We start from the raw sequence: 27,971 nt of genomic DNA, 5'->3' as shown, positions 1-27,971 counted from the left end.
CAGAGCCGAGTGTGGACGTAACCCTCTCTATGTTTGACTCTTATAGTCTTGAACTTCAACACACCTGTGTGTATAGACCACGTTAGTTTTCGTCATCCCTGTGTGAGTGTTTGTGTAACAGCACCAGAGATGCTATCACATACTCGAGCTCCTCAGTGATGCGTCTCCAGCTCGACCACCGTCCACTCTCCTTGTGGGGAACTTCCAGTCGCCTCTGGGGAGAAGCTACTCACAGAGGTGACGGTGGCAGAAGGCGGGGTGAGTGGAGGCAGGAGACTGGGCCACAGGCTGCTCTCCAGGGGGCTCAGCGTTCCCCCTGCACCTCCTGGCATCAGGAGCAGCGAGGAGCAGCCGTCTCCATTCAGCAGCAGCGTCTGATTGATCAGATGCTGGACTATGTCCACCTTCTTCCCCCAGTCCAGTTCCAGGGGTGAAGGCCGCTCTGGAGACTCAGGAGTAGAAGGGGAGGAGCAGTCTCTATCCTGGGAGGGGTAGCTTGGTGTGTCCGGGGCATCTGGGGGAGGAGAAGGTGTTTTGGTCAAGGGCAAAGAGTCTCGACATATCTCTTTATCTGGTGTGACCCTTTCGCTGATGTCATCCAACTCTTCATTTAACGTCTCCTCGGGCTCTTTCTTCTCCTCGGTGGAGTTGAGCTCATTCATTTCCTCTTCTTCGTCTTCTGTGTCCTCTGCATCACTGTTCTCCAGGGTTTCGTAGATGGTGCAGAGGCCAGAGGTGGGAGACAACAGCACCGCCTGGCCTTTATTATTAGACTGTTGCAGCTCTTGCTGCCACTGCATGATCTGCTGCCTCTGCTTCAGCTCCTCTTGTTGCTGCTGCAGTTGTAGTTCAAGGTCTCTCCTCTGCTTCAGCTCCTCCTCCTCTTTCTTCTTTGCGATCTCTGCCTGCTCGCTCACCTGTCTCTCTTCCTCTTTATTCCTTTTTATTTCCTCCTCCGCTTCGTCCTTCTTCTTCCTCTGCTCCTCCTCCTCCCTCCTCTTTCTCTCCTGCTCCGCCTCCTCCAGCGGCCTGCTCTGTTGCTCCCTGCGATGCTGGAGCTCCAGCAGCTGCCTCTGGTGTTGCTCCAGCCTGCGGAGCTGGGGGCTGAGCGCCTGCTGCCCCGGACTCCTCGGAGGGAGGTCGGCACATGTCAGCTTAGGCGGAGCAACGGAGGTGACGAGAGGTTTGGCGATGTCGCAGTAGTTTCTGGGATACGCGACGTGATCACGGCGGTGAGGGTGTGGCAGTGCAGTGAAGCCTGTGTGTGAGAGGAAGTGGGAAGGAAGATTACAGTAGTGCGATGTTATAAAACGGAAATCACAGGCAGCAGGACAGTGAAAGCAGTGCAGTGAGTACAAGCAGAAGGGTGTGGAGGGAAGGGGAGTGCTGAAGGAATAGTGGGAAGCATTGTGAAGCCAAACCCAAAGGTCTGCCAGCAGCTTACAGCACCCAACTGATAGTTTGTAGGTGACAGCAGGGAATGGCTTGAAAGCTATGCAGCAGTAACAGCAAATATTCATGTTTGTGGAAGAAGAGCTAACACACCAGAAAACAGTGACCCAAGGTGAGGTGACTGGGGGTGGTGACCAAAGTAGACATTTGTGCAGAGAGCAACTGTGCATTTTTATCTTTTTTTTTAAGAAATTTGATTTTTGAATGCAAAAAAAAGCAGCCAACTTCCTGTATATGCAAATCAACTACGGTGAGTCAGCCACAGAAAAGCTTACTGTGAACTCAAACTGTCATCACCCGTGAACAGAGATATTAAGTTAGTCAAACAGTGATACATGCAAAAGCTCTCCATGCACTTACAGACATCCAGCATCACAGCACAACTCTAACAACACCTTGGCTTTAGGATGAATCATATTGAGGGTCCAGTGTGTAACATTTTATGAGGCAAGGATTGAACATTGTGTATAAGTCACTTTATTCATGTAAAGAAGCCACCATCTCATGCTGCTATTTCAACGGCAGCCTGAACATGATTTGCAGTTTAAAAGTAGAAACTTCAAAAAGAACTACATCCTTTCTGGTTTGAGTGAAGGCCGTCATTGTTAACGTGTCCCCATCGATGTGTCGACAATTCTTACAAACTGGACCTTTAAGACTTGACATTATTCAAGCTCAAGTACATTCAAACCTACAGCCAAGCTTCTTTTTTTTTTTTCCCCCCACTGACCCCAAACAAACCAATCCTTTGTGGAAAATGGTGAAAAATAAAAAAATCAAGTCATTGTGCAACAGCGACATGCACAAGCTCAGCTAACGTCGCTGTAGAACAGTGCAGCAAGAATGCTTAAGGAGGAAAGAGCTAAAACACACCCACAACAGACTGGAGGGAAACTACAGTAGCAGCAGAATGAGCAGCACTGGGCCTCTCTTGAGATCGGACGCAGAGACGTCAAAACTTCTTCACTGCTCGAGACGCTGAAGTTGGATTGATGGAGGAGAAGGTCTTGCGCCTGGCCTCAGACCAGTCAAGTATTTGGGAATGATTTCCAGTTGTTATCGTTTACAGTTTTCAAAGTGTCTGTGCGGGGTCCTGAACAAGACTCGGGCATGGACAGGCAGAGACTGTTGACTGAGTGGAAACACCTCATATGAGAAGCTACTGGTAACAGGAAGTTTGAAGGTCCTTGTAATGAATACCAGCGATGGTGGATGATTTGTCTCACACAAACACTGATAGACCATAAATACACCTTACGTTCCACTAATTTCAATAAAACTGTACGGGGAGAGAGTACATCATGGTAAAAATCTATTCTTTATTTAAAGTTTTTAAGGTTCAATACTTCAAATGATGGATAAACACAGCTGGGGTACAATTTAAAGTGCAAGAAGAGGCGAGGAGTGAACAAGATTGCCTGTATAGTAAGGTAGGAGAGTGAAATCAGACATGAATATACAATCAAAATTCATTTTCCAAATGATCAGCTTTGATCAGTAAAAAGTATAAAGATAAATATACATGGAAACATGTTGAACATTTCATTCTGCATTTCTTTTTTATGCTTAGTTTGCCCCCCCCGCCCCCCACCCCCCGCCTTAAGAGCTGTAAATTGACAAGTCCAATACATGCCAGTTCAGGGCAACCACACAATTATGTGTTAAAACTGAAACCAAAACCCAGACACACTCACACAATAGGAGTAAATAGTAGCTATTGCACATACAGGAATTTAAGCCATATATATATATTCAATGGAAAGGTTATATCAGAGGAAAGGGCCACTGTTGCCCCCTTTATTTCTTCCCTTTGTTTTTGCTCTCTGTTTTTTTTTGTGTGATTACATCCACCCCCAGATATTTCAGGACAAACACTGACAACATGTATTACAACAGTGAGATATTAGGAAGGGTAAAACGGGGCCGGAGGGAGACGAGGGACATTATTTAGGCTGTTAGGGAGAGGGTGAACTATACGTTACCTGCAAAAGAGTTCTCAGTCTTTTCACAGATAGCAGAATAATATGGAGGCTGGATGTCATCTGGGTTGTCTTCTGGTTTCTGCAGAGAGCACAGACTTGACGGAGATTCCTCTGACCCCCGTGCTTCCTCCTGTTCAAGCTCAGCTGACCCTGGTTCCTGTTTCCCACACTCGATGTACTGCTGCTCTGCGACAGATGGCTGGGTGAGAGGCTGTGGGATCAGACAGGGCTCCTTGGCCTCCTCAGGAAGCTCCTCCAGGGAGAAGATGCCCGGGCTCTTGATGCAGCTCTCTCCTGTGGAATGGGCATTTGAATTTGAAGCTGTGGTCATGGTGTCAAAGCCGTAAGAGGCCAACGAGGTAGCTGAAGGCGGGGTGGTTTCTCCACCTGCGCCGCCCCCTTCCGTCTCAACCTCCTCTCCTTCTTCCACGGTGGACAGACAGCGTTGCTGTGCTGGAAGCTGGCTGTCGAAAGTGATGTTGCAGAGAGCTGGCCTCTCCAGAGAATCATCCAGCTGAGCTTCTCCCTCCGTGTCACTGGCCTCATCTTCCGTTACTGAAGATGAGGAAGGGTTGGAAGTAGGTGCAGTTGCAGGACCCCCTAAGACCTCGTCAGCTGGCAGGGTCTCTGCCTCATCCTCCCCATCCTCTTCCCCTCTGTCCGAGTGGATGCATGGGTCGGGCTGAAAAGAAGGTTCCGTGGCATGTGCATCTTGAGGTTGCAGTTTATCTTCTCTATTGTAGTCACATAGTTCTTCAGGTGTGCTGGTCTCACTGCTCACAGTGCTCGAGAGGGACATTCCTGGGGCAGAAAGAGGAGCTAGGGGCAGGGTCTGCATTGGGGCAGGGCTAAACTGATCCAGGTACAATTGGGCCTCTGGATTTTGAGGCTCACCTTTGACAGAAGAATGATGGGCAACGTCTTGGTTTTCAACAACAAAAGGAGTGGTGCTAAGTTCTAGCCAAGCTTGAGCTGGGGTCTGAGTTGGGGTCTCGGAGTCTGCTTGCCAGGGGTTGGCTGAAGGGCTCACTGCCGCTGCTCCTGCCACCTCACCCATGAGCTCAGGAACCTGCAGTGGCTGAAGAGTTTCTTCCCAGGGATCAGCAAAGGGATTTGGTTGGTCCCACTGAGCAGCTGGTGCAGAAGGCAGCAGAGGAGGGGGAGGAAGTGGCTGGACCACTCTGTTCAAGTTGTCCAGCCTTTCATCCTCCGCAAAGTCATCCTCGTCTGCATTTCCATAGCTTTCCAGCCCACTCTCCGTCACCCCCTCACTAGCCATCTCCACATCTTCATCCTCCTCATCATCCACGTCATTGTCATGCCTGGGTCTCGGCAGGTCGTCTGTTCGCTCTGAGCCCACATCCATGTCACATACCCGATCATTGTCATCGTCGTCCTCCTCCTCCTCCTCATCAAAGTCATTAACTGGTATATCAGGAACCTTCTCAAAGTCAGGAGACCCTGCTGAGGCTCCTTCCATATCAATGGCTCCTTTGAGACTGCCTTCTCCCAGGTCATCCATGCTCTCTGTGCCCTCCAGGACACCAGGGGCGCTCAGTTCAGATGCCCCCTGCTGACTGCCACTTACATCCTCAGAGTCCAGCTCAGAGAACAAGGCGCCACCAGCTCGCCAAGCAGACCCTCCCACTGGTCCCGCTGATCCAGGTCGGGACTCTTCTGTAGGCTGTGTTGTTCCACTCATTTCAGACACAGATATCAGCTGGCTTCCTTCCCTCTCCTCTTCATCCTCATCCTCATTAAGACTGATGGGAGGAACCATCTGAGGGATGACATTTGCTGCTGCTTTAGATGTGGAGGAAGTTTGATTTGTCAGCAAGTAATCAGGCTCTTCACATAAAGGCTCTTCTTGAGGGGAGGCCACAGACGATGTAGGCGCTACTGTTGGCAAGGGAGCACTGCTCTCTAGCTGATGCTGGGGTGGAGATGTTACTGGTGAGGCTGTGCTGATGGGGCTTTGTGGGGGAGAGGGAGCAGCCGTGTGGCTTTGCACTGTCTCTTGAGGCATGACGTCTGGTGGGGGATCCTGTGCAGAGATTGGAGGGACCTCCTCTGGTGCAGAGGCAGCACGTGGTGATTCTTGTGGTGCGGTCACTGCAGCCTCTGCTTGCGTCTCTGCGGCCGAGACTGCAGCAACTGCTACAGCAGCTACAGCAGCTACAGCAGCACTCCGTGCTTCTACAGCACGTTGGGTAGCGTTTGCACTCTTTGTCTTGACAGCAGTGAAAGGTTGGACAGCCTGAGTGGGTTTGGTTCCACGCTTCGACTGAGAAGTGCTGCCATTTGCAGGTCTGCTTACTGGAGAGGCCGGTGGGGTTCGGCCAAGGGGTGGTTTGTTCACAGCAGGGAACCGAACAGCAGCTACCGGTTTTGTGGCAGTTTTTACAGGCTGTGAGGTTTTAGATTGTGACTTCTTGGGGTCTGCTGCCTTTGCGGTTGCTGACATTTTGGAGGCAGAGTTGAGCTTTACCGTGGCTGTGGGTTTAGAGGGTTCAGGTTTTTTGGTAGCCGTTGACAGTGTAGCTGTTGCAGGCTTCTTAGCCACTGCAGCAGAAGACGCTCCACCAACATCTTGAAATGAGAAAAAATAAATGACAACTGATTAATGAATTACTTTGTGAAGTAAATTTCATCTTTGTGATATCTTAACCCCAGACTGTGTCTGTTAGAAATGTATGTATAACAGATACACAGATATAGTTATTTGTGTTCAAGTAGAGGTTTTCTACCATTCAAATATACTTGAAATATTTTAGGTTGAGAACCTGAAACTGTCTAATCAACTCATTTGAAAAAATACAATATAGCTTGAGGGGAGGTTCATTCCTAACCTTTCTTAGCAGTGGCAGTGGTTTTGGAAGGCTGTGCTGCTGTGGTCCTGCCAGCAGAGGGTGCAAGTGTAACTCTTGACACAGTTGTCCTGGGGTTTGCAGAGGTTGAGGGCTTGGTCATAGCTGTGGTGGGCCTTGCAGTTGTGGATGCAGGTCGTGTTGTTGAAGGAGCTGTAGCAGGCCTGAAGGCAGAGAAAGGAGGGTGTGATCAGGTGAAAAAAAAACCCACTACGGTTGTATTTTTGTCATTGTCAGTTCAAAAAGGTACAGTGTGAAATGAGATGGGGGGAAACAAAGGCGGTAATGGGAATAAAGAGCTGAATGGGGAAAGACCAACAAAGAAAAGTACTTATAGAGAGTTAGAGGTGAGAAGAAAGGTAATGAAAAGTGACAGGAGATGACATGGTTCTGACATACTTCAAAATGAATGGTGAGCAGATAAGAACAGAGAGCAAGAAGTAAAAGAAGCAGAGACAATGACAATGCAAACAAGTGGCTTAAATGAACTCAAATCCAAAGGAGGATAATAACAGATAAACAATAGTAGCTGGGGGAGGGAGGAAGGAAGGAAGGAAGAATGAACTGAATGGCCTTAAGAATAATAACCATCATCAGTCTCTGTTCAGTTTAGGAGGTCTTTATATGAAGCTGCAATAATCCAGTCACTTCAACTGCAGCTACAAGAAGCCAGACCACCTTCTTCAGCCTACTCTCTTCTACTAGGTCCTCCTCGTCTTAGTAGCACACATCCTACACATTTATATTGGATCCGACTGTGGAACACTGATTTTATATAAAAAAATAAAATAAAATAAAAAAACTGACATTGTGCATGAACTGTTCTTAATGTCAACACTGGTACTGAATGTCATCGTCCTGTTAATTTTGGACAACAATGATTTCTGCAAGTTCTTGAGTCAGATGACCTGGCTTATTGGTCCAACCTGCAGCTGACCTAATAATGTATGCTTGCTCTATTTTATAAATTACTGGCTGGTCACTGGGCTAATGAGCTTTTTCTTCACCAACCTTATCACCTTTCCCCCTCCACACAGGGCATCATAAATGCCTCTCGTTACCCATCATGCCCAAACTCTAGACTGTCACACACAGAGAAACTTAAAAGGAATACTTCACCAATTTGCATTTAGCTTTGCATTACTAGAATAGGACTAGTATTTCTGAAAAATTGTGCTTCCCAGCCTCAGTTTCTGCTGAGTTGAGAAATATCTTCATTCTTTTCTTGGTTACGTGCTCACCAGTGACACTTGGTGGGCACGTAAGATGGCAGACGCTGTTTACATTCGGGGAATGAGGTCCCGTCCCCTTGCGAGTGAGTCTAAAAAGTGCGGAATTAGCGTTGCTGTTTGAAACCTCGGACCAAGGTTCTGACCAAGTGTCACTGGTGGGCACGTAACAAAGAAAAGAATGAAGATATTTCTTGACTCGAGGGAAACAGAGGTTGGGAAACACAATTTTTCAGAAATACTACCCCTATTCTAGGAATACAAAGCTAAATGCAAATTGGTATTCCTTTGACAACACAACTGTAAGAGCACATTTTTTATTGGAGATGTTATGAAACTGCATTTACCCTTTCAAAACTGTCCAACAAGCAGGTTTCACTTCTGAAAATTTTGTGGGCACCCGTTTGCATTTTCAGCTTTACCTCAACCCATTAGCTGCTACCCCACTTCACTAACATAATGTAGCTGCTATACTGAGAAATCCAGAGAGAGTCATGTGGAGCTGATGGGCTTAATCAGCATGTGTGAAGTCTTTTGACAATGGTTTGAATGTAAGAGACATTTGTTAATATTTAACACACAAAAGTAACACAGTACAGCTCTGAGCTACAGAGAACATCTAATATTTAGTTGTGGGCACCGTTGGTCACATCCTATTCTACAAAAAGGTCCTGCTCTCAACCGACCCAGTCAAACAGCTGCCAGAACAACACCCTGTTGTAAAACCGACTGAAAACTTGTGCCGAGGTAAGTGAAAGATAAAGTGACATCTGTGCGTCAGATCTGCAGTGCATGGAAATCTCCACACAATACAGTTGACATGTCAAACTCAGACAATTTCACATTACATTGCTGCAACACACTGCTGCACTGCATAACCAACAACAAAAAATGAGTCGAATAAATTTGCCGGAGAAATGTGATGATCACTACGGCAGCCAGAAGCAACAGTAGTCATCCTCGTTTCTACAATTGAACCCTGGTGTTGGAAAACAAAGCAGATATAATCTGTACGACATCTGTTTTAAATCAAAGTGGACCATCGCAACAACAAGAGCTGCGTGATCGACTGTGACTGCCTTAAGGAAACGTGTGACCCAGCCAACAATGTCTTCTTTTGGACATAATCTGGACAAACACACCAACTTTGATCGCTTTCTGTGCAGCAGCATGCCTGCACACAGATGCCGCTCCCACATCACAATGACCATTACAATGACCATTTGTTCACAATGACACCGCAGACAAGGACAGTGCAGTCGTCTGTCATCACAAGATTTAAGTTGCAATGTGATGCGTAATTTTTCGTCCTGTGTGTGATAAAAAAAAACAACTAAAATACACAACCATGAAATTATAGGAATCATGGTCAGGCAATACTAGGGAACAATGGCTTCCTCTGAACGGAGTAAGAAATGAAGAGATGAGACTCTGGTGCCACCACAGACAGAAAAACCTCTCCCTCCACCGTTTTATGATGACTCATAACTCATGAGGGTATGATCCAGAGGGATGACACAGGAAGGAAAAGACAAACCCACTAATGCCTATAACTCCACACACGCCATCTGTCAATGGAGGCCGGCGGTTCTGTTGTTGGTGTATTAGTATGGATTACATTTCCTGCCAAGAGTCAGTGGAGATCAATACAAATCACAGTCAGAGGATGAGAGACACTACGCAAGGATTTTTTAACGACCAAACATGAGGTCTTCTTGAGGACAAAAGGTCACCACAGAGTCAGTTTGGTACTTCTTTATGGGCTTTTTTGGTTTGCAATTTTCACAAATGTTTAGCACAGATGCAAAACAACACACCCAGTGGCCTTAACATACAGAGCAGCTGCAACATCCATTTTAGCAAATATAAAAGTGTAAACATGGACCACAGAGCATTTGTCAAAGCCACACCTACTCCAGCCATGACTCTTTTTACTCTTATTCTTTAGCAACAAGGCTAAAATGTGTGCACATATCAAGGTTTGAGGATTATTCAAAAATAAGGGGGCTTGGCCAGGATGTGCATTTTATTCCGAGTGAAGCAAGCTCGTCCTACAAATCGAATGCAGTTTAAATACATTCTTCAGCGCTCACCCTTTCTCCCCTCATCACTTCAAGAGCCCCCTCCGTGACAACAAATGAAATCGAAGCACTCCAACAATACCTTGTTTGGTAGGCTGTACAAAACCAGCTGCTTTACTCCTCCCTGAGAACAGCACACATTCCTAAGGCTTTGTATGGGCCTACGGTTATCTCCTTGACAATAACGAGCGAAGATCTGAATCAGCTCTGTGGAGAGTTGAGATGAAGTGTTGCACCCTAACGTGCAAGCGCTGGCTCTAAATGAGGCCCTGGATAGTGGGCATCCACTGTCACGGCGATGGATGCAGGGCATATTTGCCATTAGGATGATAATCCTGCTCCCTGCTAAGGAGACTTGCAGAGAGAATGGTCAGTTTTTCCCCTCCCACAGAGCAACTCAAAAGGAAGTTAGGAGACAAGACGGAGAGAACTACACAAAAAACTATATAGTGTATATAAATGATTTCCCAAGACTGGGTAATTTTGTATTCAGTGTAGATTTTTGAATAATGAGGGTAAAGTTTAATGTGAGAGACAAACTGCAGCTCATCCCCATGAGCAGGGTTTTTAAGAACGAAATATAAGTAGATGAAATTTAGAAATATTGGAGTCATGCCTAACTACAGCATTTTCTTGCCAAGTGTTCATCACACTGGTTTTATCCAACCATTAAATTTGTAATTTTCAAGCCAGGGCTCATTAAGTTTACACAACCCCATACGTTAAATTAGCCCAATAAAGAATAACCCTCATAACTCCATGTTATCTGGCAAAGTATAGGAAGATTCATCTTTACTGTAGATCAACATAATCTTCTGATCAAAATCCTGCTGTTTATAGGATCGGTTTTCAGCCCCATGTTAGTGTTGTTTGTAGTTTCCCTACAATATACCAATATCTGATTATATAATTGGTGAGAAAGAGACAAAATAATCATGCTGACAAAATAATTCATCTTAAAATAAAACTAAAACTCATTTGAAAAAGGCACCACAACAATATTCCACCTGTGAAATACTTATATAATAATTCTTCTCCATGCTATCAGAGGACACATGGAAATAATGTATAATAGTGACTCTGAATATTGAGTATCCTACCAGATTGCTCAGCTACATGGAGACACAATCACTGTCCATCTCATGTTACAAAACTTCACACTGAATTTTCCAGTCTCTCTGTGCAGTTAAATGATGATTGAGTTTGAACACTAGATAGAGGCTGGGCTGCAAGGAAGGCTTGAGGAGATAATGACCAAAAAGCTCTACACAGACACATAGTAGGGGATGCAGAGAATAAAAAGGGGGAGAGACAGAGGGGCTATGGCAAACAGAGACTGACAGTGCACAGACACTATAACCCATCATGGCCGCAGAGCAAAGCAGGTGAAAGGCTTAACATGTGGCTTTGACTCAATGGCTCTCATCAATCACAGGGACAGTGACACTCTCCTGTCATGCAGACATTCAAGCACACAGCTGAGGTGTAACTCCTCTTTACTTTGTACTTAAAAACTGACTGAATACATTTCTCCCTGTGGACAAATGAACATTCATACTTCATGAGGGGCAGGTCCTTACATTTCCAACTTGGTGAACATGTTGTGCAAGCTGCGATTACAAAAGGTCACGACTGTTGTCACAGCAAAATGAGAAACAATATGGCGGCACATCTACAAAATCAGTAGAAGATTGTTTAAACTTATTGTGTTGCGACTGAAATCATCCTATAACACCATTAAATTCAGTTAAATGTGCTGCTATAGAAGGTTAGCACTTGAACTGTCATGACTAATTCAAGCCACCGCTTAAGCCGAGATAAGGTTAGTGTCCAACTCTGTCAGAGAGACTGCACGAAAACCAACACTGACTGAAATGCACACCACTGCCACACAAAGGACTCTACTGTGCTACTAGATGCTACTGACTTCACACACACACACACGGCACAACATGCAACCTGCATCATCTGTCACAAGGGAAGACACCTGCTGCCGTTGTGCTCCCTGTATCTTAAGCTGAGAGGTGAGTGCCGACTGTCACGTCGTGGGTAATTGGCAACAATGAGAACGATGCCTAAATGTAATCAGACTCCTACACTTCACATGCCTCATCTGATTAATTCAAAAGATGAGCTTCTCACCCCACAACAACACACGTCTACAGACAATTAATAGTGCAGGTCTTCTATGACTGGAGGATTTTTAAATTTGTCCTAGCGATTATTAGATCATGAAGTCATTTATCATGTAAAAACTGTAACCATTCTGACGCCCCCAACATTTGTGCAATATATGGCAAAATTAGTAATTTTTGAACTCCCATTACTTTGTAAAACAGGAAATTGGAGAATCTATAAAGAGCCGAGGTACGAAAAGTGGTGTCTGTTCCAACAAAAGGGGTATTTATTTTTATTCTTGATGCAGAGAAAGCTTATTTAGAATACAGTGACACAAAAGTAAAAGCTTTCTGGTTGAAATGGCAAACAATAGCTACATTAATGATGAAATGTATGTTTTTAGAACAGTCCTTGAGCAAGTTTAGTCTAACTACACCATGACCTATTAACCATTAGCCCATTCTAAGTCAATAGCTCTCAGCTCTGGGGAGCTGGGGTTGATTGTGACCAGGGGGTCTGCAGAGACAAAGCAACAGTTCTTCAGTATCACCAGCTCGGATGAGGCCTTCTGTCTGGGGTCATTCCTGCTAACATGACTCACACTCTTAAAAGTGAAATTTGACTCAATAACGGTCCAGAGACCATAATGGACAACATTCTCTGCTGCTGCCATTCAGAGCGTCGAGATTAAACAAAGTCACCCTCTTATCCAGCTTGAAAGGGAATTCACATATGAGATCTCAGAGAAAGAAACACAATGAGGAACAGGTGGGAGGAAGAAGTGAATAATATTTAAGCAATATTCTGCCAATAAAATACACATATTTACCAAAGATCTATCTACTCAAAATATTATGCAAACAGCAACATTAGGCCTGTGCCTGCTGCATACCTTGTAGTCCTTGAAACAGCTCCACCGACAGCTTTTGTCGTGGTCGAAGTACTGGGTTTGGGTGCAGAAGATAGTGCTGGCCTGCAGGCAGCAACTAAAAGATGGAAAAAAAAGACAAACAATATTGTCACACATGGTCAGCAAAAAATAATAAAAAAAAACAACATCCACGTTTAACCATAAAGCTAGAACACTGCGAATTCACTGCTCTCTTTCAGACTCACCTGTGGTTTTGGGTCTTGCTACATTAACAGTCTCAGCCATTGGTTTCTTCTTAGGAGTGCCATTCACTGTTACTGGCTTGGTACTATTTGTTGCTGTGGCAGCAGCAACAGAGGTAGTCCTGGTAGGTCCAATAAGCTTCTTGTCCGGCACCCTAGTTTGGTTCTTGGTGGAAACTGCTGATGTGCCCAAATGTTTTTTAGGTACAGCTCCTGCTGCTGCTGCTGCTTTCGCTGCCGTCAATACTGTTTTCTTTGCTGCAGCTGAAGAAACACTGTTAGAGGATTTGACGTTATTTCCCGTGCTGTGCGAGGCAGTACCGGGCCGTGAGTTGGACCCAGAAACCCATGCATTTTTTGCTTTGGGATGAATTTTAGTTTCAACTGATTTTTGTTTGGTTTTAGGGTTGGTGGCCCCTTGCTTGTCACCAGCCTTTGGAGCAACTGTGGGCGCTGCCTCATTTGCAGCTTCCTCTGGTTGAGATGACGCCTGCTCCGTTATGTTGTCCTGCAACAGGGAGGGTTCTGCTATTGCTGCGGCTTCAGTGGGCTCCGTGGTTTCCATGGTAACCCCATCCGGTTTCATTCCCTCCTCCTAAGGTCTTGAACACAGATGTGTCCAACGGCTTGCACTCGTCTTTGGATGACCAGTTGCTCTCTCTTAATGTCCTGTGAAATAAACAAAACAAGGATTAATCTCTCTTCCATGCAGAAGGGATGCTGCTCTACTCTGAAAAGACAAACTTGCCACTGTAAGTCAGAGGAAATGCTTTTTAATGGTAAGGGGCCTCCATGGTATTTAAAGGAAAGTGAGATGCGAGATGCCAACAAACCTCTTCACTAAACCACTCACTCGATCACAAACCCATCAAACATACAACTGATGATAATGTACATCATACAGCACGAAACGGCAAAATTAAATTAAGCGTCACTATTAAAATGCCCCAATAAGGAAAAGTGGAATTTATTTTACAATACACTATGGGGCATGCATATAAAAAAGGATGACTGGGACTGTTTTCCAAATGGCTTCCATGCATCATCAATTGAGGGGGAAACGGCTGTGGTTTGAAGTACTGAAAGCCAAGAGAAGCTTCACAATTTCATACCATGACACAGCCCACTGAGAACAAGGACTGGAGGTCTGCAACACGGACTAAACAGCCCCATTTACCAGCCGTTGTTTCCACGTGTGGCAAGCAAATGCACATGGTAATAATCAACCCATTGATTACTTTGATGAAGTCTGTATACTGAGAAATTTCTTCTATGAAAACTCTAGTGGAAAACCTGAAATCAAAAAGAGCACAAAATGCTGCTGTGCAAAACTGCAGAGTCATACACCGTCAGTCTTTCTCTCAGCCAGGTTTTCTCTTGACAAAATTAGACAAAAGGTCTTTCTGGATCCATTATGGGTTTATTCTGCTTCCCCTCAATCATCCTCTCCACCCACACTCTCCATTCTTCTGCACCTCTGACCATAGGACCTTCTACCCACCCCCACCCTTCTTTCTCGTACAGCCGCTTGCTCTGCTCTACTCTACTCATTGGATGCGTTCTCCCTTCCTCCAACTTGCTTCTGGTAAATTGTTACACAGATGGCCCAACCAGTAGAAGCTCTGTGGTCCAGGAAACGAGCTGTGTGAGAGATGGTCTGAGCAGGAAATTAAAAAAAAGAGATGGAAATTATAGAAAAAAAGGAGCACAGACCTTAATAAGCATCCAAAAAAGGGGGAAGAAAAAAGACAAGGAAAGCAGGAGTACTAGGAGTAGTAATAAGATCAGACAGACCCTGCACTTCGAACACACATTAATAGAGTCATGAGTACAAAAGAGATATACCAAGCCTGTCATTACGTTTTACAGTTAGACATTTAAACAAAAACTACAAGCATCCAATGAGCATAATTTTCCATCGGCATGTTATCTCATGTATGAAAATAACGCATCGACCACAGCCACACAATGTTAAATAATACTCAAATCAGTAGTATATAGCGATACCAGAACCAGTTTTGCCTTTAAAACGAAAAATTACTTTATTTAAAAGCATCTGTATTCATCCCTAACTGAACATTTTGGGACCAACTCCTTTAGAGAAGCAGCGCACATTCTTGAGTAAAGTCCAGGAAACATTTTGCTCACTAGTTACACATTAACAGCTGAGGGAGCGTGTTACTGAAATACTTTTTTGTGTGCTCTCACATATTCTAAGTCATTTTACATTGTTACTGTTGAATCAAAGCACTGGGGGTTACTTTAGCAAACAATAAGCTCAACATCTATTGCAAGACAAATGCATTAGTGGATCCTTTGCTGTTTATTCTACTAGACCCCCCAGATATACCCTTCAGTTTTCCCATGAAAAAGTTAATAGTTTAACCTTGTGCTTATTTTGAAGCTGAGCTTTCCTTCTTGCTATTCTCCTCTGGTATTTTGGTTACAGATCTCTCACACACGCAAAACACAATCCACAGCACAGCTTCTTTCTGTCCTTGCAACACAATGTTGGATTGTCCCTAGTTTTGGAAAATAAAGATGATAAACGATCCAATGTGCAGAGCCCCTGGGACAGTCCTGTGTGGCTGAGATAATCAAAAAGCAATTATCTGAAATTATTTGGCTTAATTTCAAACAATATCATCATTCGAGGTATATGTACCATGAATGTAATTAGGACTTAGGAGTTACGTGGGAACAAAACAAGTACAGGTTTGTCCGTTTGCCACTGTCACTTTATGTAGAAACAGGAAACCACATAGAAATTCTTGATTGTTTGATTCAGTTCAGGTTGGTTTAGGTGTCAAAAAGGTATTTTAAATCAGGTCTGACTTGCTCACTGAGAAGTTGGTGGACTTCTGGTGGAATGGTGGAATAAACACCACTGAACTAATTCAGACAGGAGACGCTGCTCCAAACACAAGGTGCATGGGGGGGTCAACTGGAACTGTATACATGACACTATAGTTTACCAGTTCAGCTGCTCATGCCAGAGGCTTTGCTGATAGCAGCATGAATCACATAGCCCATGTGACAACCTCTTCACCATCTCCAATTAGCTGAAGACTAAATCAAGCACAGAGGGGAAGTGGACAGACCATTATAATCCCATCCATGAAACAACATGAATGAGTGATGTTTTACCAAGTCACAACAAGACCGCTTTGCACCACTTTCATATTAAAAAAAAAAATGTCATGCCAAACACTAAGCTTGTGTACAGGATTCTTGGGTATATGCTAGGTCAAAGTTGTTGATTTTATGTTCAGAAGACTGACTGCACAACAATGCCAGTAGCATTCTTAAAATGGCCTGGACAAGAGGAACAGCATCATGCATTTAGATGATATTGAAAGAAACTCCTCCCTTTGTCTGCCACTCTAAGACCTAATTTGCATAACAACAATCTTAGCTCAATGAAGATTTTCAACCATATTCAGGGTACCTCCTTTCCCACCAGCTCCACACAGCTAATATCACAATTAGCTCAATATCCAAGGCTACATTTCCAGTGTATCGGCAAGTGTTGTGATGAGGAAAACAAAAGGCACATCATCGAGAGAGAGAAAGAGCTGCATTAGTATAGGAAAGGCAAGTTTATTTGTATAGTACTATTCACACACAGGGCAACTCAAAGTGCAAGAGATGACAACCACTCAAACCATAAAATTAGTATAGGTGTGTAGCCAAAGAAAGAATAGGAGTGTGTGTGTTTGTAAATGCAGCCATCACTCTGTAAGATTGTTAGAAGGAGTCTGTCTAGACAGCAAAGGAAGTGTGTGGCCTCTGTGATATTAACAATTTACCTCCAATGAAGAAACGTGTCCCGAATGCATCATTAAATCTTAATCCCGGCGCATCTTTAGGCAGTTTGATCACATCTGTCATAGCACATCTCTCAGTCTGCTCATACACATTCAGACATTAATAGGGGAGCAGGAGAAAGTGGGTCACTTTTAATACTGTGTCTAATACAAGCAGAGAGGGATTTAGCTGTGGTGAGAGCAGGGCTAGGGTTTAGAATGCACAGTGATGGTGTCGGTGGGGGCTGTTGATACTGATGCTGGGGCTTAATTATCCGTAGATTTACCCCAGACTGCTGGCACAAATGCCAAAACAAAAACACAATACACACACTAAACCAGGAGACACACTAAACCAGGAGTACACTTGAAGGGAAACATTGAGCTATACAGTATATTAGAGCCAAAAGGCTCAGCTATTATTGGTAACCATTATTTCTTTGAGTGAGTATAATGATTCAAGTCTTTTTTGGAACATCTCTCATTTCAGCTGCACAACTGTGACCGGTTCCTGCTTTTATGCTGGATGTAAGCAGATGTCAATGCTGCATCTGCTACAAGATGATTAATGGGGGAAATTGAATGCCTACAGCAGCAGTGGTATCGAGAGCAGATCTGACCCATCCACATTCCAACCCTAGTGACTCCCTCAAGACTCCTACAGGACTACACACAGCTGGCTGCGTGTGTAATAACTCTGAAACAGAGACAGCAACCACTCTGACCACAAAATGATTCTTAACAAAAATTAAAGACATACTGTAAATTTCCTAAACCTTACAAATGTTATCCCCAAAATTATTCCCCAATCTAAATTTAAAAATAAAAAGTTTTGAGGAGTGCTGTACAAAAATAGAGATCTGAAACAAACTGTTTTTGTAAAATCATTGTACTGTGGGGTTGTGTGCGTCATTCAAACCACACACAAAAGGGAAAAACCAGAATGAAAAAGGACCACCACTTCCTGCATTTTATAATTCTACAGGAAAACTGTATGAACGTCAACATTCTTACTAGAGCCACGCCTTCAAGACATTAAAAACTAATGATGGCCTGCTGAAACGCCCAGGATTACAGGTCTGAGAGTGTCTGGCAAACAATGCTGGTAGAGTTGAGTAGGACTGGTGTTCAGAAGTGAGATATGAAGCCTGTCTGTTCATTAACCTGTATTTGGTGTGTTAGAGAGATGGAAACCCAGGAAGTATTCCGTCCCAGTGTGGACTCAACTTAACGTGTGTGTGTGCTAATAAATGTGAGCAAGGGCTGAAAAGGGAAAAAAAGAGGAATATGGTGATGTGGTCATGCAGTGGAACGAAGAGCATAACAAGAGGTTTAATTGTCAAGAAAAAAAGGGGAGTTTCCTGAACTCAAGGCTCAAAGCAACAGAGCAGATGCAGAAAGCTTGTCACTTAAGCCTTGTTTTTATGAGACCTAACATCTTGGGTGAAATGTTCAGTTTCACACGAGTCTCAAGTGACTACTTGCAACAGGATCTCATTTCCCTGCCTGATATTCATTGGCTGCATCATTGGTTTTCAAAAAATTCTTTCATCATGCTTTTAGCCATTCTAATTATACAATGGGTACGTAATTGAACAAATGTCCGGTACACGACTCTGAATGAAAATATTGTAAGGCTGGACAAATTACCTCAATATATAGCTCCAGTTGAGATACACAAAACCTTTGGGTTCACAAAGAAAGATGCAGTGAGGTCAGCCCCAAGTAGATTTTTAAGGTGAACCATGACACATGAATTACCCTTACAAAGCTAATAAAGTGTGGACACACTTGATTAAATGATACGGAGGTTAATACCAAATCTGAACAGGGCCTTACACTTGAGTTACTGTCTGCTTCTACAAAGTCCATCAGTGCTTCTACAAAACCCATGAGAATTTATAGAAGAAGCCTCCAGTGAGGGGAAGTGGGTCGCCAAGTTGTCTCCAACAAATGGGACTAGGTGTGTGTATAAAAGGTGCTGCTGCTGCATCTGACCATACAAGGTAGCGGTGCCGTTTCTGCACGATCACAAAGTGAATGTTTAGTCCAAACAATCACAGAGTGGGAGAGGAAAAAAGAAATTCTATCCGTTGTTTGAAACACACAGAGAGTTTGTAATTTGTGTGGACAATATTCTAACAGTGCGCACACAGTGCTGAACAGTTGTGTCAGAAAAGCCCAAGAAAAAGAAACTGTAAAACTTCTCCTGATCAATGTCGATTTTGTGCTCTGCCTTCGAGCAAAGCTCGACTGACTTTTCCAAATCAGAATTAATGAATTCAGTAAGGCAGAAGCCAAGGAGGAGTATGCATCATTAGAAAACAAATACAGACAAGAGATAATAGAACTTTAGAAGCTATTATAACCAAAGGCAACAACACCATTTTGCATTAACAAAGCCAGAAAGGAGCAGCCCTCAAATTCTGTAAATTCATATGCCTGACACTTAATATTAATATTATATTTTCTACAAAAGAAACAAGAGCAGTCAAAAAATAATTTTCATTCAAATATAAATGCACTGGACAAGATAAACTTTATTATGCCGAAACATCTTTTTCTACATCAACTGAAAAGAAAACGAATTAATCTCGCCCTCGAAGGTACAGATAGACGGTGGCCAACAACACTCATTTGCACTCTGGTGAATGGATCCAAAATAATCTGCTCTTAAAACATTGGAGGCAGCTTGCACAAGGTAAGAAACAGCCATCAATAAAACACCAGTGAAGGATGATGTCGCTTGTCAGCTGCCATCACTGTCTATGCAACACAGGCATTGGATTATTGATTTTTGGCACAATGTCCTGCTGACTAAGATGAACACAGCTGTGTTCAAATGGTAATTCTTTGCATCTTTTAAAAACTACCAGAGGTAAAAGTAGAAGTACAACAAAGTTGGCTACTCAAGCCATGTGAATGGAGCATGTTGTCATGTAGCACACTTTGGTGTGTGGTCTCTTTTTCAAAAACACAAAATCACTTTCTTTTCAAGTGATTCTTTAATCTAAAAACAAACATCAGCAGTCCAGACCGTTTCAAGCATGGCCCAAGGTGAGTAAACTGGAGAGATGAATGTTTACATTTCAACACCCATTCATCCCTGGCTACATTCTTCAGTAGGCAGCACAACAGACCAGATAAAGCTCACACACAGGGAGTTACACAGACCCATTCCTTGTGGGATGTAGTGAGGGAGGGAGGAGTAAAAACACACTGGAATTCTTTATCAGTAATGTCTTACAAAAACAAAATGACACATACGGACAGTAAATTAAACTCTGCGTCGAGTAAATATGAATGTTGATAACAATTCGATCTTATGATCCTGACCCACCGTTACTATTAACATAATCACACATCATCAGCTGCATGAAATTAAATTGAGACGCGAGTAAAACATAACCACACGGTGGAATACTGAGCACAAAATAAAGCCAGGAAAATTGTGGCTCTAAACATACAACAGTTTAAGCGGCATTATTCCAGAAAGTACATTCTTACTCCAACCTCTGTTGTCACATCCCATTCTATTACCAAGATGAATGGCACTGCATGCTTTGTGTTATGTACTGCAAATGTCTCTGGCAGCCTGGCTGATATAAGTAGACTTGTTGGGGAGAAGTAGTAACGGATGATTAAATCCAGAAAATAATTAACAGGGGACAACTCTTCACATACTCGAAAGGATGTCATCGCCAACAAGCGTGTCGAGTAAGACCTCAGGCGTCAGCTGAGGTTTCAACAGATACAGAGGTTTTCAAAGTTGGTTTATGTGGGTTTGTTGCAAAGTAAAGCTTCGACCTAAAAACAAAACGCACATCCTGGCTGGTTTGTCCATTCAGGCCTCTTCAGAAGCATGGTGGCACAAGATGGTAGACTTTGTTAAATCAGCCCCTTCAATATATGAAAAAAGGCCACAAAGACCAAACAATTTTTATGTTAAAGCGATTATACACTTGCACAAACACACTTATGGCTAGTACATTCAATTATTGTTGATAAGTGGCAGAGTGAATAATTAGATCAGTGAAGCAAGGCAGAGCTCCACAGGAAATTAACAGTACAACATTCGGTTTAATGCCGTGATCATAAATTTAAAACAATCTCATTAAAAAAAAAGCTGAAAAGACAGTAGTGATGTTCTCAGGGAAAACAACGTGAAAGCCGAGGACAAAAGATATTTTAATGGCTGGGAGGGCGGAGGTTCTTGACATAAAGCATGCAGCCGAGTCTAATCAATTCCATAAGGGACACTAACCATGTGCTAAGTGAGTGTAAGCCACTCACAAAGCAGGTGGTTAAGTGTGGCTACAAGTTAAGTGGGTTAAGCCAGACAGCCTTTAAGGGAGTGGCAGAGAGGAGGGATGGACTTGCGTCAAATGGCATTGCAGCAGCCTGAGAGGCTGCAGGAAAAGGGGCTACAATCTGTTCTAAACCTGGCAGTGTTTTCAGAAAGCACCAGCTAGGGCCTTGCTGCCATCAGGATAGCATGGTGGGGGTGTGAGTAAAGGCTGTAGGGTGGTATTGTCACCCACTGAGGAGAGAAGCGAATGTCAGTGCAAGTATTTGTGCGCATGAGCTGGTCTGAGACAACAACAATCATCTGAAGGGTTTGTGTGCTGAACTCAGTTTAACAGAGTACCATAAGGGGGATCTTAGTTTAACATTGGGGTGTCATGAGGGGGAGGGGGACAGATGAGCCCCATTGTCTGCACTTTACACCCCTCAGGCATGGTGCTCAGTGGGAGTGGGGGTGGATTAAATGGTGCAATGGGAAGGATAAGCAGCTGGCAAGACTAACTTCACCCAAATGACCCCAGGGGCATCAAACAGGCCAAGGGGTGAATGATCCATTAAATACAGTCAAATGCACATGTCCATCTCACTTTTAAATTGGCAAAGTCAGTTTTTATAATCCCCAATGAACACGTCAACTCACATAAGTCCTGCAGTGTCCAACCTGTTTAACCCATAGTTAAAAGAAGCTGCGTGACAGTCTGTGAGAAGACAGGCAAGAAAAGAAGGTGATGGAAAATTAAGTTTGAGAGGCGGATGTGAAACCATGTGTCTACAAAAATGGCTTTAGACCAGGCATACTAGTTCCCTGCCAAGAACCTTGGTCCCATGGTATCTTCTTCTCCTTTTTCATATTTCCTGTTGTTCTCAGTTGTCAACTCACAAATAAAAGTTGAACGGAGACGAGAAAGACTGTGCAGGCTTGAGATGAACTGAAGCAATATTGCCTACTCACTTCACATCTGTTTAGAATTTGGCATTTTCAGCAACTAGAATTAAAAAAAACTAATTAATTGACGCCATTGACGATGGTTGGATGACAACAAGCCAAAGCTGACATCAGTTTTCCCATATCAAAGTCATCCAGCGGCTACTCTCCTGTACACCAGCCAATTGGCTATAGACAGGCCAGCAGATCGTCGATATAATGCTGAAGAGAGCCCGGGGGCCGGATCAGTTACCATCCCTGTGAGTGGGCAGGGTGGGATGAGGCCAGATAGACATCAATCCCACACCTCGCCCGTCTGCATCTCCGATAGTCCCTCTTCCACACCCCAGAACCATGTGAAATACACAAACAAATTATTCAAACAAAAGGATTGATCTTTCTTATACACATAAATGAAGAGCAAAGGTCGATAATATATGTTCAGCCTGCGCCCACAGACAAACACACACATGCTTACAACAGCTGCACACTTTTCACCTCACAGACTTGGATCAATAAATAAATGGGTCAAAATGTACAAGGATGACGACACACGGAAAAGTTGGGCCAAATTAAAATGACTTTGTTTTATGAAGTACAGTACATAAGTCACCTCTCTTTACACAGCAGACATAGACTCACTGATTTCCATGTCTCCCATGCTTCTAATTACTTTTTAATATAATAGCACAATACAGCGCTGCAATACATATATATAAGAAAAGCATGTTTATGAAGTTGCCACAAAAAGACTAACTGACTGTGAAAGTGCTGAGTTATACTTGTGATAATTGCAGTGCACTGAGCCCAGCTTCACTGTCCCAGACTGACTGAGTACCTAAAAATGCAGCGCCAGCGTCCACCACTTTATCCTAATGGGCAGGGGAGTGCCAGCCTCCAAACCACAATGACGGGAGCAACGGCACCGCACCGATTCACAGTCCCAAGCCAAGACTGACGCAGGAGACCTGCGACAATGCCAAGGAGTAAATGATGAAAAATAGTTTAACCCCGAGTGTTGACCCAAACAGATGCAGCACAACAGGCATTAGGATTGAATTTCCATGGGTGTGGAACCAAGACCAACACCCGTTACAGGCTGTAAAAGCAGTTTCAATTCCAACTAGATCTTTCCAAATGCTCTCTTCTGTGCTAGTGGTGGTGGTGTGCTTTCCATTCAGCTGCCACAGGCAGGGGACAGGCTGAGGAGTTCCAACATCTGTGCTACAAATAATAGTAGAGATTTCAGTCCACTACTAAAGCTTTCATGTAGAAATTCAATGATCTAAATTAAATGGCTAAGAGGGGGAATTATTTAAAATGTCAAAATCCTGACTTAAAGACAAAATGATTTTCTAAGAAATCAAGTATTCAAATTTAACTCAAACCAAACATGAACATTGTCAAAACTATTATATTAATGGCACGCTTTGCCCCATGCCTATAAAAACACCAAAAAGACAGATGCCCTTTGAAGGCAGAGTGCAGTTGTAAGCACATTCTGTTCACACACTGTAACTGTAAAGAAATGTGAACCCTTGACCCCCGACATCCACCATTACCACTCACAGCTGTTGCACTGATGCCCAAGAACTCACGCAAATCCAAACAAAAAGCCCAAGTCGACCGTGAGATGTATTCTGAATGGTATATTATATGCAATAATAGAGCCAAGCTGACACCTGACACAACGAATGAGAGTCAGTCTACTGATATGTCGGTAACCTGCATTTCTCTTGGACGGTCATGGCTGACAAAGGATTACTGTCATCTCATTATGTGCTATAACCCTTCATTAGTACAGTACTGCAAACAAAGACTCAGTCATCTTAGAGTTTGACATAAAATATACATTGCATACTTAAATGGTGGAGAATTCAGAAACAATCAACTATAGAATGATAAATTAGCAAATTTGGGAGTTACTACTTGTGTTTGAAATTGCAATTTTGATTTGAAAGTGATATATAAACATGAAAACTATTTACAAAGTCATATCGAAAATATGTAGTGTACTAGTCCTTTTACTTCACTGGGCAGCAGTAAAGCTCCTTGCACTTGTTATTTTAAACCAGGGGTGTCAAACATGCGGCCCGGGGGCCAGAACCGGCCCGCCAGAGGGTCCAATCCGGCCCACAGGATGAATTTGTTAAAATTTCACACTAATCTAAACATAATGTCAAATGCTCCAGATACCCGTGACTAAATGTTTGTGCCTTTATAGATCCAGTGTGCTGTGTAAATAGTAAATTTAGGCACGATATTGTTGAAATTGCACTTATATTTCTCAAGAAATTTCATGGTTTTGTAAAATTATCCTTCATTAAGTGTAAAACAAAAGGAGAAAAAACAAAGTGGTTCTTGTTGTTCATAGGTTATTATTCTATTATTTTGCTATTTCTACTGGTCCGGCCCCCTTGAGATCAAATTGTGCTGTATGTGGCCCCTGAACAAAAATGAGTTTGACACCCCTGTTTTAAACCATCTTATAACAGTCTTAAGGTTAACAAATGCATTGAGAATTAATTTGAGCTCCTCTTCTGGCTTGTATTGGCCTTTAGGAAGAGGAAAGGGAAAGAGAGGTTTGGGCAGAGGGAAGTAAATAAATGACAGGCTGTGGCCCAGTTGAGAGGCTGATACAACACTGAGAGAGGAAGTGGGACTTGGAACAGAAACTGAAGAGGCAGAAGCTGCTTCTGCTCCATAGATTCTCCACAGAAAATTTAGAACGGGCACAGAAGGCGACACAGCACATTCTACGCAAAGTTTGGGATTTATAGAAAAGACAAACACAATGGGAAACATGCGGAGAAACTCTGACCTATGCGCATGCATATAAACAGGAAATAGGAGAAACTGTAACCCAGAAGGATGAATAACCACAAACTGTTAAAACAGATGAGACCTATTTTTAAACAAATAACCTGCTTGACTGATACTCCCTCTAACATATGCAACCTACATAAAATGACAAAATAGTAGATACGTTATTGCAAGATAACATAGCTGTAATTATTGAACACATTTATGTTTACTTACTTTCGGTTTCACCTTGTAGTCAGTCTAATAACAGAAGCCCCTTTGTTTCCAGTTTACTACGGCATTCTGTACCTGAATAGTCACGTGATATGCACATTAATACAGGGCTAAAATGCTTGTCTAGATGCGACAACATTTTCTGAAAACAAACTGACATTTTTTTTATGTGGTAGTAACAATACTTCATGTGAATTTTCTATCTTTTTTCTTACACTATCATTATCACGTCACCAATTGTGTACATACTGGGATTTAAAAACTTGCAAAAGAAAAGGGGAAAGTAAAAAGTTTAAGTAGCAGTTAAGGGATTTTCACATCACAGCACCAGCGACGGATGAGCTCCCTACTGCAAATACCTGTTGGTACTCAGTCCCTGAAAGGTGACTCACTGTAAAGATGACCCTGCAGTGGGGACTTTGTTGGAATGAAGCCAGCCACCACACCCACACTGCCCAAATCACTATCTGGACTCTCCACCCAAAACACAATGATCAGCAACACTGCTCTATCACTGCGATCTACAGACGATGTCATCCAACAATCTGACTCTCATTACACACCACCGCCCAAGTCAAGAGGAGGACAACTCTGCGTGCATGGGTGCAAATATGAAAACAAAAACAGATGATGGAAATGTGGGAATGATTTAATAACTGGGCAATCATTCAAAAAGTGCAAGATACTTCCGACACTTCAAATAAACACCAATGATGCATGTCATGCTGCTGATTGCATCCACTCACTTCCTATTGACTAGGGCTCAAATTATCACTGTAGACCTATATTTCTACTTTTCACAAAAGGGATTCCAAGTACAACGTGTTTTTAATTCAATTTCGTTTTGTAATCTGAAACAATTAAACAGCTTTTCAATCGATTTAATCTTCAACTAAATACTTTATTTTCAGGAGGGGGTGGCTGCTGGAGCCAGTCCCAGGTGACATTCAACAAGTAGCAGGGAGAGTACACCCAGGACATGTGGTGCTGATTTTTAACCGATATCAAATGATAAACACAGGCATCCGCAGTATACTAGACACTGGCCATGTTCAGAGTGCAGGTGAACTGGATTAGATCTTTTCAGGCAGACTGTCCGTACCGTTAATTGCAAGTGAGCAAAGCGGATTGTTTTCGCATTCAGACATAACTAACCGATCTGTAAGAGTTGCTTTGGTAGCATCGCAAGTGTGTTTATGTGTGCGACTTATGCTGGAAACATGGAGGTGCATCATTTGCTCTCTAGACAGCCACCCAGTCAAGTCGTCTCAGGAGAACATGTCTGTCAGTATGTTTACATGCATGTTAAAAGTCTGAGTTTAGTCAGACTAACACAATAATTCAGTTTTCTTAATGTCAGACCAACACGTTAGTCCAACTAAAAATCGAGCTAGTCTTAGTCCCGGTAATGCCACTAATAGACTGAATACTCCTGCATGTATACACTTTAGTGGATTGGAGTCAGATTTGACCTGGTAGTAGAAGGAGACGTATTAAGTGCAGTACAGTTGCAAGAAAAAACGCAATAGCGTAGACAAGGGCAAAAGCTACTGAGAAGACCCACTTTTGTACTGACGAAGAAACATGTACAGCAGGTACGAAACATACAGAACCAGAGCATGGTGCATCGTCCCACTTTTTTCTGTGACGTAAAAGGTCAACAGGAAGCTGATTTAATACACACTAGCTTATAGAGAGATACAGTGCCACCTATGGGGTCATACACAGCCAATTATACAAATTTTCTCCTACGCACGTATACTCGGATTAGACAAGTTGCACGATTGCATGTCTTCGGCCTTAATTTAATTATTTTATTTTAATTTAAACAGTGCATGTAAATGTACTGAGCATTCCTGACACGAGTCATCCAATATACTTGAGTATAACATGAGTAAAGACTTCCAGCACCAGATTTGTTATCGTCATTGTGCACTGAAGTCTGAATTTAAGTAGCAACAATGTGAGAACACATTTCAAAGCACCTCCAAATGTGGTTTGAATGAGCTTTTTATACTTTCAAAATCCAATTGGCATATAAAACGTGGATATGACAAAACAGTTTTTAATTTAGAAAAATTTATTTGTTTTGGCAGCCTGGACAAGGCCATTATCTCCCGTTTCTCATGCCAGCAGCAATCCATACATGTTTTTAAAGGTTTGCTCCAACTTTAAGTCCAACAACTTGAAATACTGTCAAATACAATCATACAGTACTGATCCTAGTGTTGTTTTGAACCCCTGTGGTCCCTGAACTCAACTTTCGTGAGCATTGTTTTACGAGTTTCTGGGTGTTTCTCCACGCCTTTAAGTGAATTGATAAACACCATTTGTTTGAGGGGGAACAAACACGGTGCTGGTGGTGGAGCAGCAGAAGGCCCACCCGAGCTTCTCCCACAACAAAAGCGTTGTCCGCGAGGAGTGAAGCAACACGAAGCTGGGCAGTAACACGCTTGAGACCGCGCCAGCTGACCACCGTGCTACTGAGCACCACAAACGTGTGCGTGTTTAAGTCACACCACCGCCCAGCCGTGCCGAGCTAACGTTCCACATCCATCACCACATCCAGACTGACCACTCCACATGACAAAAGGGCGTCTGGCTTTCAAAACACATGATGTCTTGTTTATTTAAATAAATACACTGTAAAGAAATAGCTGGTTTCAACAGGACATTAGAGGGCATGTTTCGGTTAAAAAGGAAGAACAACAATTTAGATATTTTCCCCACAGCTGGAACCATTACAGCGTAGTCATTGCAGTGTACCTCTCAATCGCCGGCGCCTCAGCTCCTGAAGACTCGCAGCCTCTGGCTCCAGCAGCACGAAGGTAGTATGTGTCGACAGTCGAGCAGAGCCGTACATTTAACAATACAACCGCGCAGACAACGGCAGCCGTGGCGTGCTTGCGTGCGTGCGTCCCTCTCTGTGTCCTTCCCACGTTTGAACAGCGCCGGGCGGCGGCGGTAGGCTGCTCCCTCTCATATAGGACGGACTAAGGGATGTGGGAGTGACTGGAGGGTGTCCTACTGAAGACTGGAAGCACATAAAACGCGATG

The 27,971-nt window shown here is 43.4% G+C and overlaps 1 protein-coding gene across 1 annotated transcript; it reads right to left on the bottom strand.

Moving 5' to 3' along the window:
- Nucleotides 1-152: 152 nt before the first annotated feature.
- On the bottom strand, nt 153-27,971 carry si:ch211-214c7.4 (flocculation protein FLO11). The gene is made up of 6 exons (XM_044028198.1): nt 27,681-27,971; nt 12,846-13,511; nt 12,622-12,715; nt 6,284-6,465; nt 3,435-6,023; nt 153-1,258 (listed from the first exon to the last, which is right to left on the bottom strand). Exons 2-6 carry the CDS (start codon nt 13,426-13,428, stop codon nt 153-155), a joined length of 4,554 nt encoding a protein of 1,517 aa, XP_043884133.1. The 5' UTR covers nt 13,429-13,511; nt 27,681-27,971.

This window comes from Solea senegalensis, linkage group LG6 (assembly GCF_019176455.1).
Source record: "Solea senegalensis isolate Sse05_10M linkage group LG6, IFAPA_SoseM_1, whole genome shotgun sequence".
Taxonomy (NCBI): Eukaryota; Metazoa; Chordata; class Actinopteri; order Pleuronectiformes; family Soleidae; genus Solea; species Solea senegalensis.
The sequence above is the reverse complement of the archived record's forward strand: the minus strand, read 5'-3'. Positions and strand labels throughout refer to the sequence as shown.

Excerpts from the sequence above, each read along its gene's own strand:
- si:ch211-214c7.4 (XM_044028198.1), bottom strand. The coding sequence starts at position 13,428 with ATGAAACCGGATGGGGTTACCATGGAAACCACGGAGCCCACTGAAGCC. Across the intron at positions 6,024-6,283 it reads CACTGCCACTGCTAAGAAAG|ATGTTGGTGGAGCGTCTTCT; the intron begins GTTAGGAATGAA and ends TCTCATTTCAAG. Across the intron at positions 1,259-3,434 it reads GACTGAGAACTCTTTTGCAG|GCTTCACTGCACTGCCACAC; the intron begins GTAACGTATAGT and ends TCTCACACACAG.